The following is a 13,672-nucleotide window of genomic DNA, read 5'->3' as shown; positions in this document are numbered from 1 at the left end:
GAGGTGAAGGATGAGGAGGTGAAGGAGGATGAGGTGAAGGATGAGGAGGTGAAGGAGGAGGATGTGAAGGATGAGGAGGTGAAGGAGGAGGAGGTGAAGGATGAGGAGGTGAGGATGAGGAGGTGAGGATGAGGAGGTGAAGGATGAGGAGGTGAGGAGGAGGAGGTGAAGATGAGGAGGTGAGGATGAGGAGGTGAGGAGGAGGAGGTGAAGGATGAGGAGGTGAGGATGAGGAGGTGAAGGATGAGGAGGTGAGGATGAGGAGGTGAAGGATGAGGAGGTGAGGAGGTGAAGATGAGGAGGTGAGGATGAGGAGGTGAGGATGAGGAGGTGAAGGATGAGGAGGTGAGGATGAGGAGGTGAGGAGGAGGAGGTGAGGATGAGGAGGTGAGGAGGAGGAGGTGAAGGATGAGGAGGTGAGGATGAGGAGGTGAAGGATGAGGAGGTGAAGGAGGAGGAGGTGAAGAGGAGGTGAGGAGGAGGAGGTGAAGGATGAGGAGGTGAGGAGGAGGAGGTCAGAGACCATGTGTCTTCATCAGGATGGACAGTTATATCACTTCAAGATAGCTGCACACGATAATCCTGCAGATTCACGCGCTGCTGGACACACACACACACTGATGTTATCTACACACACACACACACTGATGTTATCTACACACACACACACACACTGATGTTATCTACACACACACACGCTGCAGTGTGTTATCTATACACACACTACTTTTCTGAATGAAGCCGGTCAGGTGTAACAGGAACACACACACACACACATCGTCATGTGAAGCCAACGCTCCATACGTACCAACTTGTGCACATTTGCAAAGTGTCTGCATGGAATGGTGGCAACGGTTGCCATGGCTACAGCAGGAAGCCAGCCTTTTGATGGCATGTTTCCCAGAGGAACCCGTCATACATTTTGCATGGTTTGAGGAAGGTGGTGTGTGTGTGTGTGTGTGTGTGTTGGGGGAGGATATATACTGTATATACAGTACAGCAGAGCATACAGGGAAGGGTGTCATGAATATACAGCGGTGGAAGGTTTCATTCCCTGCTGGGATCTCAGCCTTTCCTCAGATATAATGGAAAATAATCAGCATTTCAGCAGTGAAGGAAAAATACTTTAAAAGCAAAAGCAACCACACATCAGCTAAAAACCCACCAGTTTTCATCACAATCGATGAAATCCAAGGTGTGTGCAGTTTACACAGAAATGGGTCAGAAATGAACTTTTCCTCCCAGCTGTCTTCATGCAAACTGAAACTAGAATTTATTATCACTATGAATAGGAAATGAGCTGTCGGAGGGGGTCAGCTATCTAACAACACCCCTTGGGAGAGATAAGACGAGATCTGAACATGCAAATAAATTAAAGAAGTGTGGAGCATATCAGAGCATGTTTACATCAGCTTGTGTCGTCACCATGGTAATTTCTGACTGATGAGTCAACATCTGCATCCAGGTTCCATAAGTATCAGATATCCAGCAACGTGAGCAGCCTCTGCACGGACAACATGGTCGGTAAAAGCACCGCCTTGTTTCCACTGTTCTGATTGGCTTGGCTCTTTCATTTCCTGCTAACGTGATTGGTTGTTCCTGTTGTCATTCACTCTGCTAAAAGTGCAGCTGCTTCTTGCTACGCTGATCAGAAGCAACGAAAACAGAATAAAACACTTTACAATGAGTCAACGACAAAGATTAAGTCACAAAGAGATGATTTCTCATTGGCTAGTTAGTCAGTAACCATGGAAACGTGGATAAGTGAGAAACTAGATCCTGTAGCATGTTTCCGTGTTTCCTGCTAATATGACTGAATCTAAACAACCACAATAAGACGAAATAATCACATGAAGATTTTCATCTCTATGTGAAACAGCTGTAAAGACGCTGATGTCATTTCCAGTCGAGCTTTATAACTTTTATTCATTTATGTCATATTTTCCTTCACGGCTTCAGGAAGTTACAGATTTCTTCTTCTGTGTGATTAAAATACATGTCTGTGGCCTTGATGGTTGCACCTCTTACAGAAAAACACATGTTCTTCGCATGTGCTCCACATGTACATGCACATGTGCAAACATCTTGTTGGAACATTTTCACGTGATCTCCGCCCAGACAACATGTGAATCGTATGTGATTAACATGTGGTTTCCAGGGTTTTCACGTGATCCACATGTAGTTTTCAAGTAATTCACGTGTGTCAACCATTTGTGAGTCACATGCTCTTCGCATGTGCTCCACATGCACATGCACCAGGAGTGTAAGCGAGTTTCTCGAACATTTTCATGTAAAGAAACACATGTAGTTGACACATGTGAAAAAAAATAAAACCACACGTGAATCACACGCAGTTCACATGTTCTCTTTACGGAGATCACGTGAAAATACACGTTTTCACATGTGGTTCTGAAGTGCATAAACATGTGAAGCAGATGTGGCTCTCTGTAAGAGACCGCAATGCAAACAGACGTTTTAATAAAATGAATCTAGTTATAAGAAAACAAAACATATAAAACTTGAATTTGATATTTTTCATTCTAAAATTCTGCTTGTTGAGTTTATGATAAGTGCAACAAAACTCTTTGCCTCTCTGGGACATTTTATGTTGCTATTTAAGAAAAATCAAACTGTTGCCAAAAGTTAAATGTTTATAAGTCTGAAAGGGAGAATTTAGATGAAATTGTCCTGAGTAGCGATAAACTCGGCAGTAAACATGATGACATGATCCACATGGAGATCTTTGTTTTCCAACTCCAAACCACCAATTTTATCTTCCTCCATGAATCCTCCAACCAGCTCCGACTGACACACAAAGTAGATGAAACAGTAAATAATAAGTGTTTCTGGTGCTCACCTGGGCTGGCGCTGTGAAGGTTGGGCCCGTCTGGCTTCCTCCCCCAGCCGGCTGAGGGAGGGCGACCTGCTCCTTGCCCCCCTCCCCATGGTCCGGACCACCACGGTGCCATTGGGGCTGCCGCTGGGCATCTGCTGGACCAGCTGGGGCGACAGGCTGCGATGTAATGCCGAGGAGCCAGGCTGCGGGTGACCCTGCAGGGGGGCCCTGTGCGAGTGGGGCTGGGCGTGTTGGTGCTGCAGATGGGGGGCCCAGGTGCCAGGAGACCCGTGCTGCTGCTGGTACTGGCTGATGTTTAAGTTGTTATCACTGTTGGAGCGCAGAAGGACGCGTGGTGCTGACAAGGAGGAGGGGGACTGGCCGTTTCCGCTGCCAGAGGACGGACCCCGCCGACGTTTGGAGTAGGCTGGAGCCTCACGGAAAGGCACTGCAGAGGGAGGGGGAGGAACCACATGTTCAACAACAAAATAATTGCACACAGAAGGTCAGTATGATCATGATTTATCTGTCAAAACAAAGTCCATATCAGGCTGCTACAATGACAAATATCAAGAGTACATCTTCCTTACTCAGGTCCTCCCAAAAATGTGTATTTTAATATGTCCAAACTTCTCTTCTCTGCAGACAATTTTACCTATAGATTCGCTTAAGGAAAAGTGACCTAAAGAGTTCCTCAAAGCTCCTTGTTGGCCTTCCCATCATTCAGCATCTACATGTGGAGTTCTCTATGTCTCCACGTTGGCCCTCTCATCATTCAGCATCGACATATGGAGTTCCCCAAGGCTCCATGTTGGCCTTCCCATCATTCAGCATCTACATGTGGAGTTCTCTATGTCTCCATGTTGGCCCTCCCATCATTCTGCATCTACATGTGGAGTTCCCCAAGGCTCCATGTTGGCCCTCCCATCATTCTGCATCTACATGTGGAGTTCTCTATGTCTCCACGTTGGCCCTCTCATCATTCAGCATCGACATATGGAGTTCCCCAAGGCTCCATGTTGGGCCTCCCATCATTCAGCATCTACATGTGGAGTTCCCCAAGGCTCCATGTTGGCCCTCCCATCATTCTGCATCTACATGTGGAGTTCCCCAAGGCTCCATGTTGGCCCTCCCATCATTCAGCATCTACATGTGGAGTTCTCTATGTCTCCATGTTGGCCTTCCCATCATTCTGCATCTACATGTGGAGTTCTCTATGTCTCCACGTTGGCCCTCCCATCATTCTGCATCTACATGTGGAGTTCCCCAAGGCTCCATGTTGGCCCTCCCATCATTCAGCATCTACATGTGGAGTTCCCCAAGGCTCCATGTTGGCCCTCCCATCATTCAGCATCTACATGTGGAGTTCTCTATGTCTCCATGTTGGCCCTCCCATCATTCTGCATCTACATGTGGAGTTCCCCAAGGCTCCATGTTGGCCCTCCCATCATTCAGCATCTACATGTGGAGTTCCCCAAGGCTCCATGTTGGCCCTCCCATCATTCAGCATCTACATGTGGAGTTCCCCAAGGCTCCGTGTTGGCCCTCCCGTCATTCAGCATCTACATGCTCCCACTAGCACAGATAATGGTAACAAACCAAATATCTGATAATAATTATGCTGATGACACTCAGCTGTGTATCAGTGTTTCACTCGGGGACTCCGGTCCCAGGCATAGACGACCATGTCTTGGTCAAATTAATTTTTAGATTTTGCAGATATTTAAGTTTTTTTTTTGGTATTTTTAAACATATTTAAGCAGTTACATTGCCAGTGATGGTGATAAATATATGTAACTTACAGTTTATGTTGCTTTTTATTTCAGCATGTTTTGCTTCTATATGACCATTAATTTTTAGTTTGTTTTAATACTTTTATTTTAATAAACTTTTCAATGTTTCTGTTGAATACTGTTTTTTTTTTTTTTTTTTAGATGAACTTGGACAGCTCCATGTTCTATACCGAAGATATGCTAGTCCAGTCATGTTCAGCTCTGGTCTTCAAGACCCCCAGTCTTGCAGATTTTACATTATTCCCTGCTCCAACACTACTAAATCAAATTAAATGGCTCTCCTCAACAGCTTGTTGCCAAATTCTGTAGGAGGATATTTACCCGGTTGGTCGGATCAAGACAAAGACAAAACCAATTAGAAGCAGATGGGTAAAAACTGTATGATTAGGACTCGTGTAAAACAGGTGGACTAAAGGTAAAGAAGAGCCAAATGTGACTACACGGAGAAAAAATGCTGCCAGTTCTTTTAGTTTTTTCATCGAAAAAGAAATTAACTGAAGTAATTTCTGTGAAAATGATCATTTGAGAAATTGGGTGGATGAATAAAATTAGCTGGAGGGTTTTGCTCTGGATGAGGTTTACAGGAATCGTGAACATGTGGAGGTGGATCTGTCCGGATGGAAGATGGAAGGAAAAGACCAGGAAGGAAGCTGATTCGCTGAAATAAAACAGGCCGCCAAGATACTGAAAGTAAAGCCTAAAGTTTTATTTATACTAAACACCGGCTCAGGTATCAAAAACACAGAACACCGGTCAGCCAATCACATAGCAGGAAACTTGAGTCATGTACACAGGTGAAGATGACTTGAGTGATCAAACTGAGCATTAGAATGAGGAAGAACGGAGATTTACGTGACTTTGAACCTGGCGTGTTGTTGGTTGGAGCATGCAGAGCAACTTTAAACCATGCAGTCGTATTTTATTCTAAAGAATTTACAGTTAACAAATTCTAATCTACCCATCTTAAAAACCATAACATGAATTTCCCACACGTGAAACACCAACAGAAGGCCGGAAATGCCTCCTGCTGCTGCTCCATCCAGTTTTCATGCTCGGGGAGTAAAGAGAATATTTCTATTGATCAACCTGCAGCTTCAGCCGTGGGAAAAGATCCTCCTCAACAGCTTTAGTTTACCTGCAGCTACTGGGATTGATCAGCGTCTGTTTTCTTCAACAAGCTTCTCACGTCGATGCCGTTCATCGATCGTAAAAACAACATGAGGCGTGTTGAAGAAAAGCTTTCTGATCCGCTGCTTTCCAGGAACATTTCAGCAACTAACCGCTGCAGCTCTCTCTGCGTTCTGTATCTGGATAAAAGTAAAAGTAAAAGTAGTGCATCGTAGTGAGAACATGAGGTAGTGCAGACACTTCATGAGGTAATTTCACACTCATTTCCTTCACATACTTATGAACCTGAGTGATATTTAGTTCTTATTTAACCTTTCGAGCCGTCATTTACCCATAAAACTGTTCCAACTCATCTCGGCAGGATTTCCACATTCATGTTGGAAAGATCTGAATCTAATTCATCCCAAACGCATTCCACATGTGTGTGTGTGAGTGTGTGTGTGTGTGTATACAGACAAAAGTAATGGCGTTACAGTAACATATAACCCAACACTGACTGCTGCTAATACGAGGTCAACATGGAGACCAGAAGACGCCAGAAACGCTCGTGAGAGGATGGGTTTACGACTTTTCGCTTGAGATTGGACATGACGTCATGGTTTATTTATGTTTACATATATTTACCCTCAAACTGAAATAATTCGGAAGATTTTTGTGTAATTTTAATGATTCCAGATCGCGCTGGGTAATTACTTCCAGACTTCAGAACTGGATAAAGACATATCAGGCCTGCAATCACCTTTAGTGTCGTAATTTTTTCCATGTTGGTGGCAAAACGGTAGTTTAGATTGAATGTATTGACAATGTTATTATTTTGGACTGAATTTTATTGACAGCCTTGAATGTGTTTTACTTAATTTTACATTTTGGTGTATGTATACACATATTTGTATTTTGTATGTATATATAAATATGTGTAACTTTTAATTTTTGCAATGCAATGTAATCTGTGTATACTTTCTTATTGTGTAAAAGCCCAACTAGGGACGGGCGTCAAAAATGAGCCTTGGCTAAAATGCTGCAGTTTGTGCCATCATTCATGGAGCATACTTGTCCCGATCAAATAAAAATAAAGTAAAATAAAAATAAACAATGTTTCAAGCAATCGGCAGCTCCCAAAGAGAGCAGACCTCCGTCAGGACGGTGGAATTTTATCTGCCAGAGACTGTGGGTGTTATCGATGAGTTAGAAAAAGTCCTGGATCCAAGCAGCCATCCCCACATTTCCTCCGAATTTAACCAAAAGCTGCAACATACATGACCCCCTCCGTGGTGGAGGTCACAAGGAACGTTGCCCTTAAAGGGTTCCTATGATGGTATTTGGAGTTTTCTGAGCTTTCTACAGTGTTACAGTGTTGAATCCTCATCAAACATGTGAACGACACTGTTTTTTATCACCTAAACACATGTTTGAGTTTGAGTTCCAGCACTCTCTCCGTTCGGTTTCCATGGCGATGAAAAACGCGTGGTTTTAGAGAGTTTTTTCTACTTGGAAATCCTTGTGACGTCCCGGGGGATAAGGTTCGGTGATTGGTTACCTTCTACTGGTTAACAAGGGCATGTACAAATACATCAGGCGGGTGGAGAACGTGGGATAAAGTTATTTCCAACGATGGCTGGTGAGTTTACCAAAGAGAGACATCCTGCTGCATTCGTTGCTGTGGGTTGCTGTTTTCCACTTCATTTTCAGGCTCTGATTCAGGTTCCAACATGTAGGGCTGTATGCTATGTGTTGACATTGTAGTTTGTTTTTTTATTGAGTTCATATGAGCCTAATCCTTCTGTTTATGAGATGTTACAATGACGGTGAAAGCAGGTGCGGTGCGCGCTCCTGATGTAGTGCAGTGGCGGGAGGCGGGGCTTAATGCGGAAGAGTCTCAATCCACTCGTTTTGCCCACAGGCTGATCTGACAGCCTACGGCGAGGGTCGGTCTGAAGTAAATAAAGCCATTTGTGACAATAACTCCATCAATCCCAGCCCTTCTGGGCTCAGAAATAAAAATAAATTAGCCTGAAATGCACAGAATAGTTCCACTTTAAGGAAATACTCCAATTTGATGTTGATATTCGTCTACAGCATTGTGCAATGCCCCCTGCCCGACCCCCCTCCTAACCGTCTTCATTTTACTCAACTTCATCACTGCTCCACATATAAATATAATATAAAGCTCCATTTCTGCCCAGTTCTGTATGTAAATCGTGACTCCCGTTACAAACGTCATGCTTTCTGTTACCCTGGGTGTTACATCAGTTTGTCCACTAGAGGGCAGTGCTGAGTTCAGAGTTCTGACACCGGTTGGAGCGGGAATGCACCGCTAGAAAGTCCTTTACAACCGTCTAAAACCACCAGAAGAAGAAAACCATGTGTTTTTTTTTACCGGTCTCAACTTCTGAACTCCATCAGGTGCTTTTTATGTAGCGGTTTCTGCGTCGTATTCTTCTCTGGTTTGTTCCTTTCTCTGATCAGATTTACAACTCAACACTGCCCCCGATGGTTTCCGGGGGTATCGCTCCATTTTCTTCATAGAGTGACAGATAGCTAAGCTCCTTAAAAACAAACCAACCAACCATGAAATTGTCCGTTTGTCTGCATATCCATCCTGCATAGATGAGCCTTTAATGAAAACCAGGTTAAAATTGATTTACATCCAGTAAAACCAATCTAACATTTTACAGTATACCTGTGCGGACCAATCCTGATCCAGGACTGGAGACGCACCACGCCGCTCTCCCTCTGACCATCATTAGTCTGATTATCAGGATTAGAAGTGCAGAACGCTTCCCATTGGGTGATGGATTTGCAGCATGACTACGAGGCAGAACATGGCCTGCAGCAATCCCAGTAAAACAAACGGTGGGACCAGACAAGCTCCCAGCCCTGCTGGCAGCTCTGCAGATCCAGCTTGCCACTTCCTGGCAGCCTGAACGTCTGAAGACAAGAGTCGGTGAGTCATTATCGCGTTTCCAGACGCGTATCTGAGGCCTCGCTCTCTCTCTCTCCACAACAGACGTGTTGATGAGGCGCTAACGTCTAATGAGCTAGCACATGCAGGAGCCAGCAGATCCACAGCCGTCCTGCTGGGGAAACTGGTTCCAGTCTCAGCCCAACACACAGGAATGCACACACAGCCCCTCTTGTGCAACAGCTGCAAAGCAATCAGTATAAAACACGCAGGAAACATTCTGAAATTAGGTTTTCACACGCAGTCACGTTAACACATCAATGTGTCACAGAAGGACAGTCTGCACATGACCATGGAGCCGTTAAAAACCTGCCGTTCACCGGTCAGATGTTGTCATGTGACCCGTCTCTATAACATGCAGCTGATTGATCCCAAAGGAAAATTCCCAACTATCCCAAACGTGTTTTTAGGCAGGCCGGAGAGTTTTCCTATTTCTGCTTTGTGCCATCTTCACAACGGCTCCAGGAGTAAACAGACCCAGTGGCTGCAGATAAACTCGTGTCTCTGAATAACAGAGAACAGGGCTGAAAGGGTTAAACTGAGCGGTTTTTAGCAGCGGGGGTACCTGTACCTCCACAGGGGTCCTGGTAAACACGATGTCATTTTTTTCCCCTTTCATTTCTACAACTTTTGGTTTCTTCTTGGTTTAATTCCTCTAATCATGATTATGTGAGAAAATAGAAAAAAATACCAGAAAATTAACTGAAATTTAGAATTTGTAAAAATCTAAATGTAAGTTTACGAACCAAAACTGCCTGCAGTCCATGCAGAGCATCAAGCTAGCAAGCTGCGACAGCGTGTAGCTAACAGAACGCTGACGGCTGACCTGGGATCTTCTGTTTCCTACCCACCCCCCCTTCACGTGTTTTCAGCCGGAAGCCAGCCGGAAGCCAGCCGGAAGCCAACCGGAAATCCAGGTGGAAGCCAGCCGGAAATCCAGCCAGAAGCCAACCAGAAGCCAACCGGAAGCCAACCGGAAGCCAACCAGAAGCCAACCGGAAATCCAGCTGGAAGCCAGCCGGAAGCCAGCCGGAAATCCAGGTGGAAGCCAGCCGGAAATCCAGCCGGAAGCCAGCCGGAAGCCAACCAGAAGCCAGCCGGAAGCCAACCGGAAGTCAGCCGGAAATCCAGCTGGAAGCCAGCCGGAAATCCAGCCAGAAGCCAGCCAGAAGCCAGCCGGAAGCCAGCCGGAAGCCAACCAGAAGCCAGCCGGAAGCCAGCCGGAAGCCAACCGGAAGCCAGCCGGAAATCCAGCTGGAAGCCAGCCGGAAATCCAGCCGGAAGCCAACCAGAAGCCAACTGGAAGCCAGCCGGAAGCCAACCAGAAGCCAACCGGAAATCCAGCTGGAAGCCAGCCAGAAGCCAGCCGGAAGCCAACCGGAAGCCAACCAGAAGCCAGCCAGAAGCCAGCCAGAAGCCAGCCGGAAGCCAGCTGGAAGCCAACCAGAAGCCAGCCGGAAGCCAACCGGAAATCCAGCTGGAAGCCAGCCAGAAGCCAGCCGGAAGCCAACCGGAAATCCAGCTGGAAGCCAGCCGGAAATCCAGCTGGAAGCCAGCCAGAAGCCAACCGGAAGCCAACCGGAAATCCAGCTGGAAGCCAGCCGGAAATCCAGCCGGAAGCCAGCCGGAAGCCAACCGGAAGCCATCCGGAAGCCAACCGGAAATCCAGCTGGAAGCCAGCCGGAAGCCAGCTGGAAGCCAGCCGGGCTGCCGTGTGATGCGGCTTTTACCGCGGACATCCCGTCACTGTTCAACATCAATGGTTGACGCAGTTTAACGTTAATCTGCTCCATTTGTGGTATTTGTATTTATTTTGATCTCAATTAGCTATTGCAATACAGCTAATATGTAGGTACGGTGGCCCTGAAGTACAAAAGACAATGATCTGTTTTCAATTCTTGCTTTTTTCCTTCCAGCATTATTCTTTGTCATTATCCCATTTTTAAAACTGTATTTATTGTTTTATATCATAAACGAATTTAGGTGACAGAGTTTAATACACATCAGATCCATGTTAACTTTTTATTACTTTTTATATCTTTGATTTACTGGATTTTTTTCATTATAATCTATGTATTATTTTACTTTTATTCATTCTTGTAAATTTTATTTTTAACATTTTTTTTAAATTAATTAATTAATTAATTTTTTTACTATTTTACCAAATCCAAAACTGTATTTTTTTTCTAAAAATAAATGAATAAATTTAGGTGATGTTTAATACACGGCTATGATTTTTTTTTTTTTTTAATCTCTTTTTACTTGTTTAATTATTTTTATATTAACACACATTTCATTGATGTTTAAGTGTATTTTGTTATTTTTTTACTTTCTTACAGGATCTCTTTTATTTTTATGTGATTGTAAATAAAATCAGGCATTAAGTTGTGAAAGCATGACTTCAGGCTGAACTTTGACTTTAAAGTGAAGTAAAAACCAGATTATTTTATTTACAGGTAAGCAGCGTTCAGTCACGTGGTCTGTTACCTGTCCGACTGAAGTTCCACCTGAGCACGTGATCCCCGCTCTGCAGCCAATCACAGACCTGCTCCTATATGCATCCCTATAGGATGCTGACATGCTTGCGCGCTACAGACGTGCACGCGCGCTCATTGAGGAAACAGCCCCGTGGATCCAGAAGTCAACCCGCCACCAAGCTTTCACGCGCAGCCAGATGGTCAGGCTGTGTCTGGGTGGGGGGGTGACACCTAGTCACGGCTGGGGGGGTGACACCTAGTCACGGCTGTGGGTGTGTGTCCCCCCCCCCCCCGGAGTCCCATTTCCATCTCCATGTGACCTAAAAAGAAGAGTCTCCGCCGCGCGCGCAGCGACCTTCACGCATCCGGATAAAACCGGTTCAAGACTTTTTTCTCTCTTTAAAGGTGAAAAAGTCCAGATTGTGTCCTCGTGCAGCCGCCGCCGTGCGCGTGCTTACCTTCCTTCTTTAAGGCATTGATGATGGACTTCATGGTGTCTTCTTCACTCCTCTGCTCCCTTCAGGTCACGGCTCGCGCGCATCGCAGGACATGTCTACAGTTCCTCCTGCAGCACCGCGGACAGCGACTCGGAGAGCAGCGCGCACGATCCCGCGCACACCTCCCACTGCCGCGCCACCCGGAGAGCCTGCGCGAGCCCTTCCGCGCGTGGAGATGCGCCCGCCCCTTTCACACACGCTCCCTCTCTCTCTCTCTCTCCCTCTCTCCGAAACTGGTCCTTCTGATGCTGACATGAAAAGCTTGGAGCAGATCCTCCCTCTGCACCAGTCAGCTGGTCCTGGTCCCAGTCAGCAGGTCCTGGTCCCAGTCAGCCGGTCCTGGTCCCAGTCAGCTGGTCCTGGTCCCAGTCAGCTGGTCCTGGTCCCAGTCAGCAGGTCCTGGTCCCAGTCAGCTGGTCCTGGTCCCAGTCAGCAGGTCCTGGTCCCAGTCAGCTGGTCCTGGTCCCAGTCAGCTGGTCCTGGTCCCAGTCAGCAGGTCCTGGTCCCAGTCAGCTGGTCCTGGTCCCAGTCAGCTGGTCCTGGTCCCAGTCTGTCAGGTCCTGGTCCCAGTCAGCCGGTCCTGGTCCCAGTCAGCCGGTCCTGGTCCCAGTCAGCAGGTCCTGGTCCCAGTCAGCTGGTCCTGGTCCCAGTCAGCAGGTCCTGGTCCCAGTCAGCTGGTCCTGGTCCCAGTCAGCCGGTCCTGGTCCCAGTCAGCCGGTCCTGGTCCCAGTCAGCAGGTCCTGGTCCCAGTCAGCTGGTCCTGGTCCCAGTCAGCTGGTCCTGGTCCCAGTCAGCTGGTCCTGGTCCCAGTCTGTCAGGTCCTGGTCCCAGTCTGTCAGGTCCTGGTCCCAGTCTGTCAGGTTCTGGTCCCAGTCTGTCAGGTCCTGATCCAAGTCTGTCAGGTTCTGGTCCCAGTCTGTCAGGTCCTGATCCAAGTCTGTCAGGTCCTGGTCCCAGTCTGTCAGGTTCTGGTCCCAGTCTGTCAGGTCCTGATCCAAGTCTGTCAGGTCCTGGTCCCAGTCTGTCAGGTTCTGGTCCCAGTCTGTCAGGTCCTGATCCAAGTCTGTCAGGTCCTGGTCCCAGTCTGTCAGGTTCTGGTCCCAGTCTGTCAGGTCCTGGTCCCAGTCAGCTGGTCCTGGTCCCAGTCAGCTGGTCCTGGTCCCAGTCTGTCAGGTCCTGGTCCCAGTCTGTCAGGTTCTGGTCCCAGTCTGTCAGGTCCTGATCCAAGTCTGTCAGGTCCTGGTCCCAGTCTGTCAGGTCCTCGTCCCAGTCAGCTGGTCCTGGTCCCAGTCAGCTAGTCCTGGTCCCAGTCTGTCAGGTCCTGGTCCCAGTCTGTCAGGTTCTGGTCCCAGTCTGTCAGGTCCTGGTCCCAGTCAGCTGGTCCTGGTCCCAGTCTGTCAGGTCCTGGTCCCAGTCTGTCAGGTTCTGGTCCCAGTCTGTCAGGTCCTGGTCCCAGTCAGCTGGTCCTGGTCCCAGTCAGCAGGTCCTGGTCCCAGTCAGCTGGTCCTGGTCCCAGTCAGCTAGTCCTGGTCCCAGTCTGTCAGGTTCTGGTCCCAGTCTGTCAGGTCCTGGTCCAGTTGGACCGCCTTCCTCTCCAGCAGCCTGACGGCAGGATGGATCCATGTTGTCATGATGTTTCCAGCAGATTCTGATCCTACCATGTGAATGTGGAGCTGAACTGGAGACTCATCAGACCAGTTTCTCCATCTTCTATTGTCCAGTTCTGGTGAGTCTGTGTGAATTGTAGCCTCAGTTTCCTGTTCTTACTGACAGGAGGGAACCCGCTGTGGTCTTCTGCTGCTTCCAGGCTGGACGTCGTCTCCAACCAGTCTGGTCTGACCTCTTCAGAACTTTGGTTGTGTTTAAATCCCAGTAAAGACTGGTTCAGAGCCACTGAAGGCTTCTTTCCTCCTCATCCTCCATCTCTGAACCAATATGGAGGGTGCTAAGATCCTGGTCCCAGTTAGCAGTCCAGTTAG

At 47.3% G+C, this 13,672-nt stretch overlaps 1 protein-coding gene across 1 annotated transcript in view; it reads right to left on the bottom strand.

The window, feature by feature from the left end:
- The window catches only part of LOC306758811 (SH3 and multiple ankyrin repeat domains protein 2-like), a gene marked incomplete at both ends in the record, with an annotated part of 185,400 nt that overhangs the window by 108,730 nt on the left and 62,998 nt on the right, over positions 1 to 13,672 (bottom strand). Inside the window, one exon of the mRNA XM_079244214.1 lies at positions 2,858 to 3,284. Within this exon, the coding sequence (XP_079100340.1) occupies positions 2,858 to 3,284 (427 nt within the window). The remainder of the gene's footprint in view (positions 1 to 2,857; positions 3,285 to 13,672) is intronic.

This window comes from Telmatherina bonti (assembly GCF_933228915.1).
Source record: "Telmatherina bonti genome assembly, chromosome: 1".
In the NCBI taxonomy this organism is placed as follows: domain Eukaryota; kingdom Metazoa; phylum Chordata; class Actinopteri; order Atheriniformes; family Telmatherinidae; genus Telmatherina; species Telmatherina bonti.
The sequence above is the reverse complement of the archived record's forward strand: the minus strand, read 5'-3'. Positions and strand labels throughout refer to the sequence as shown.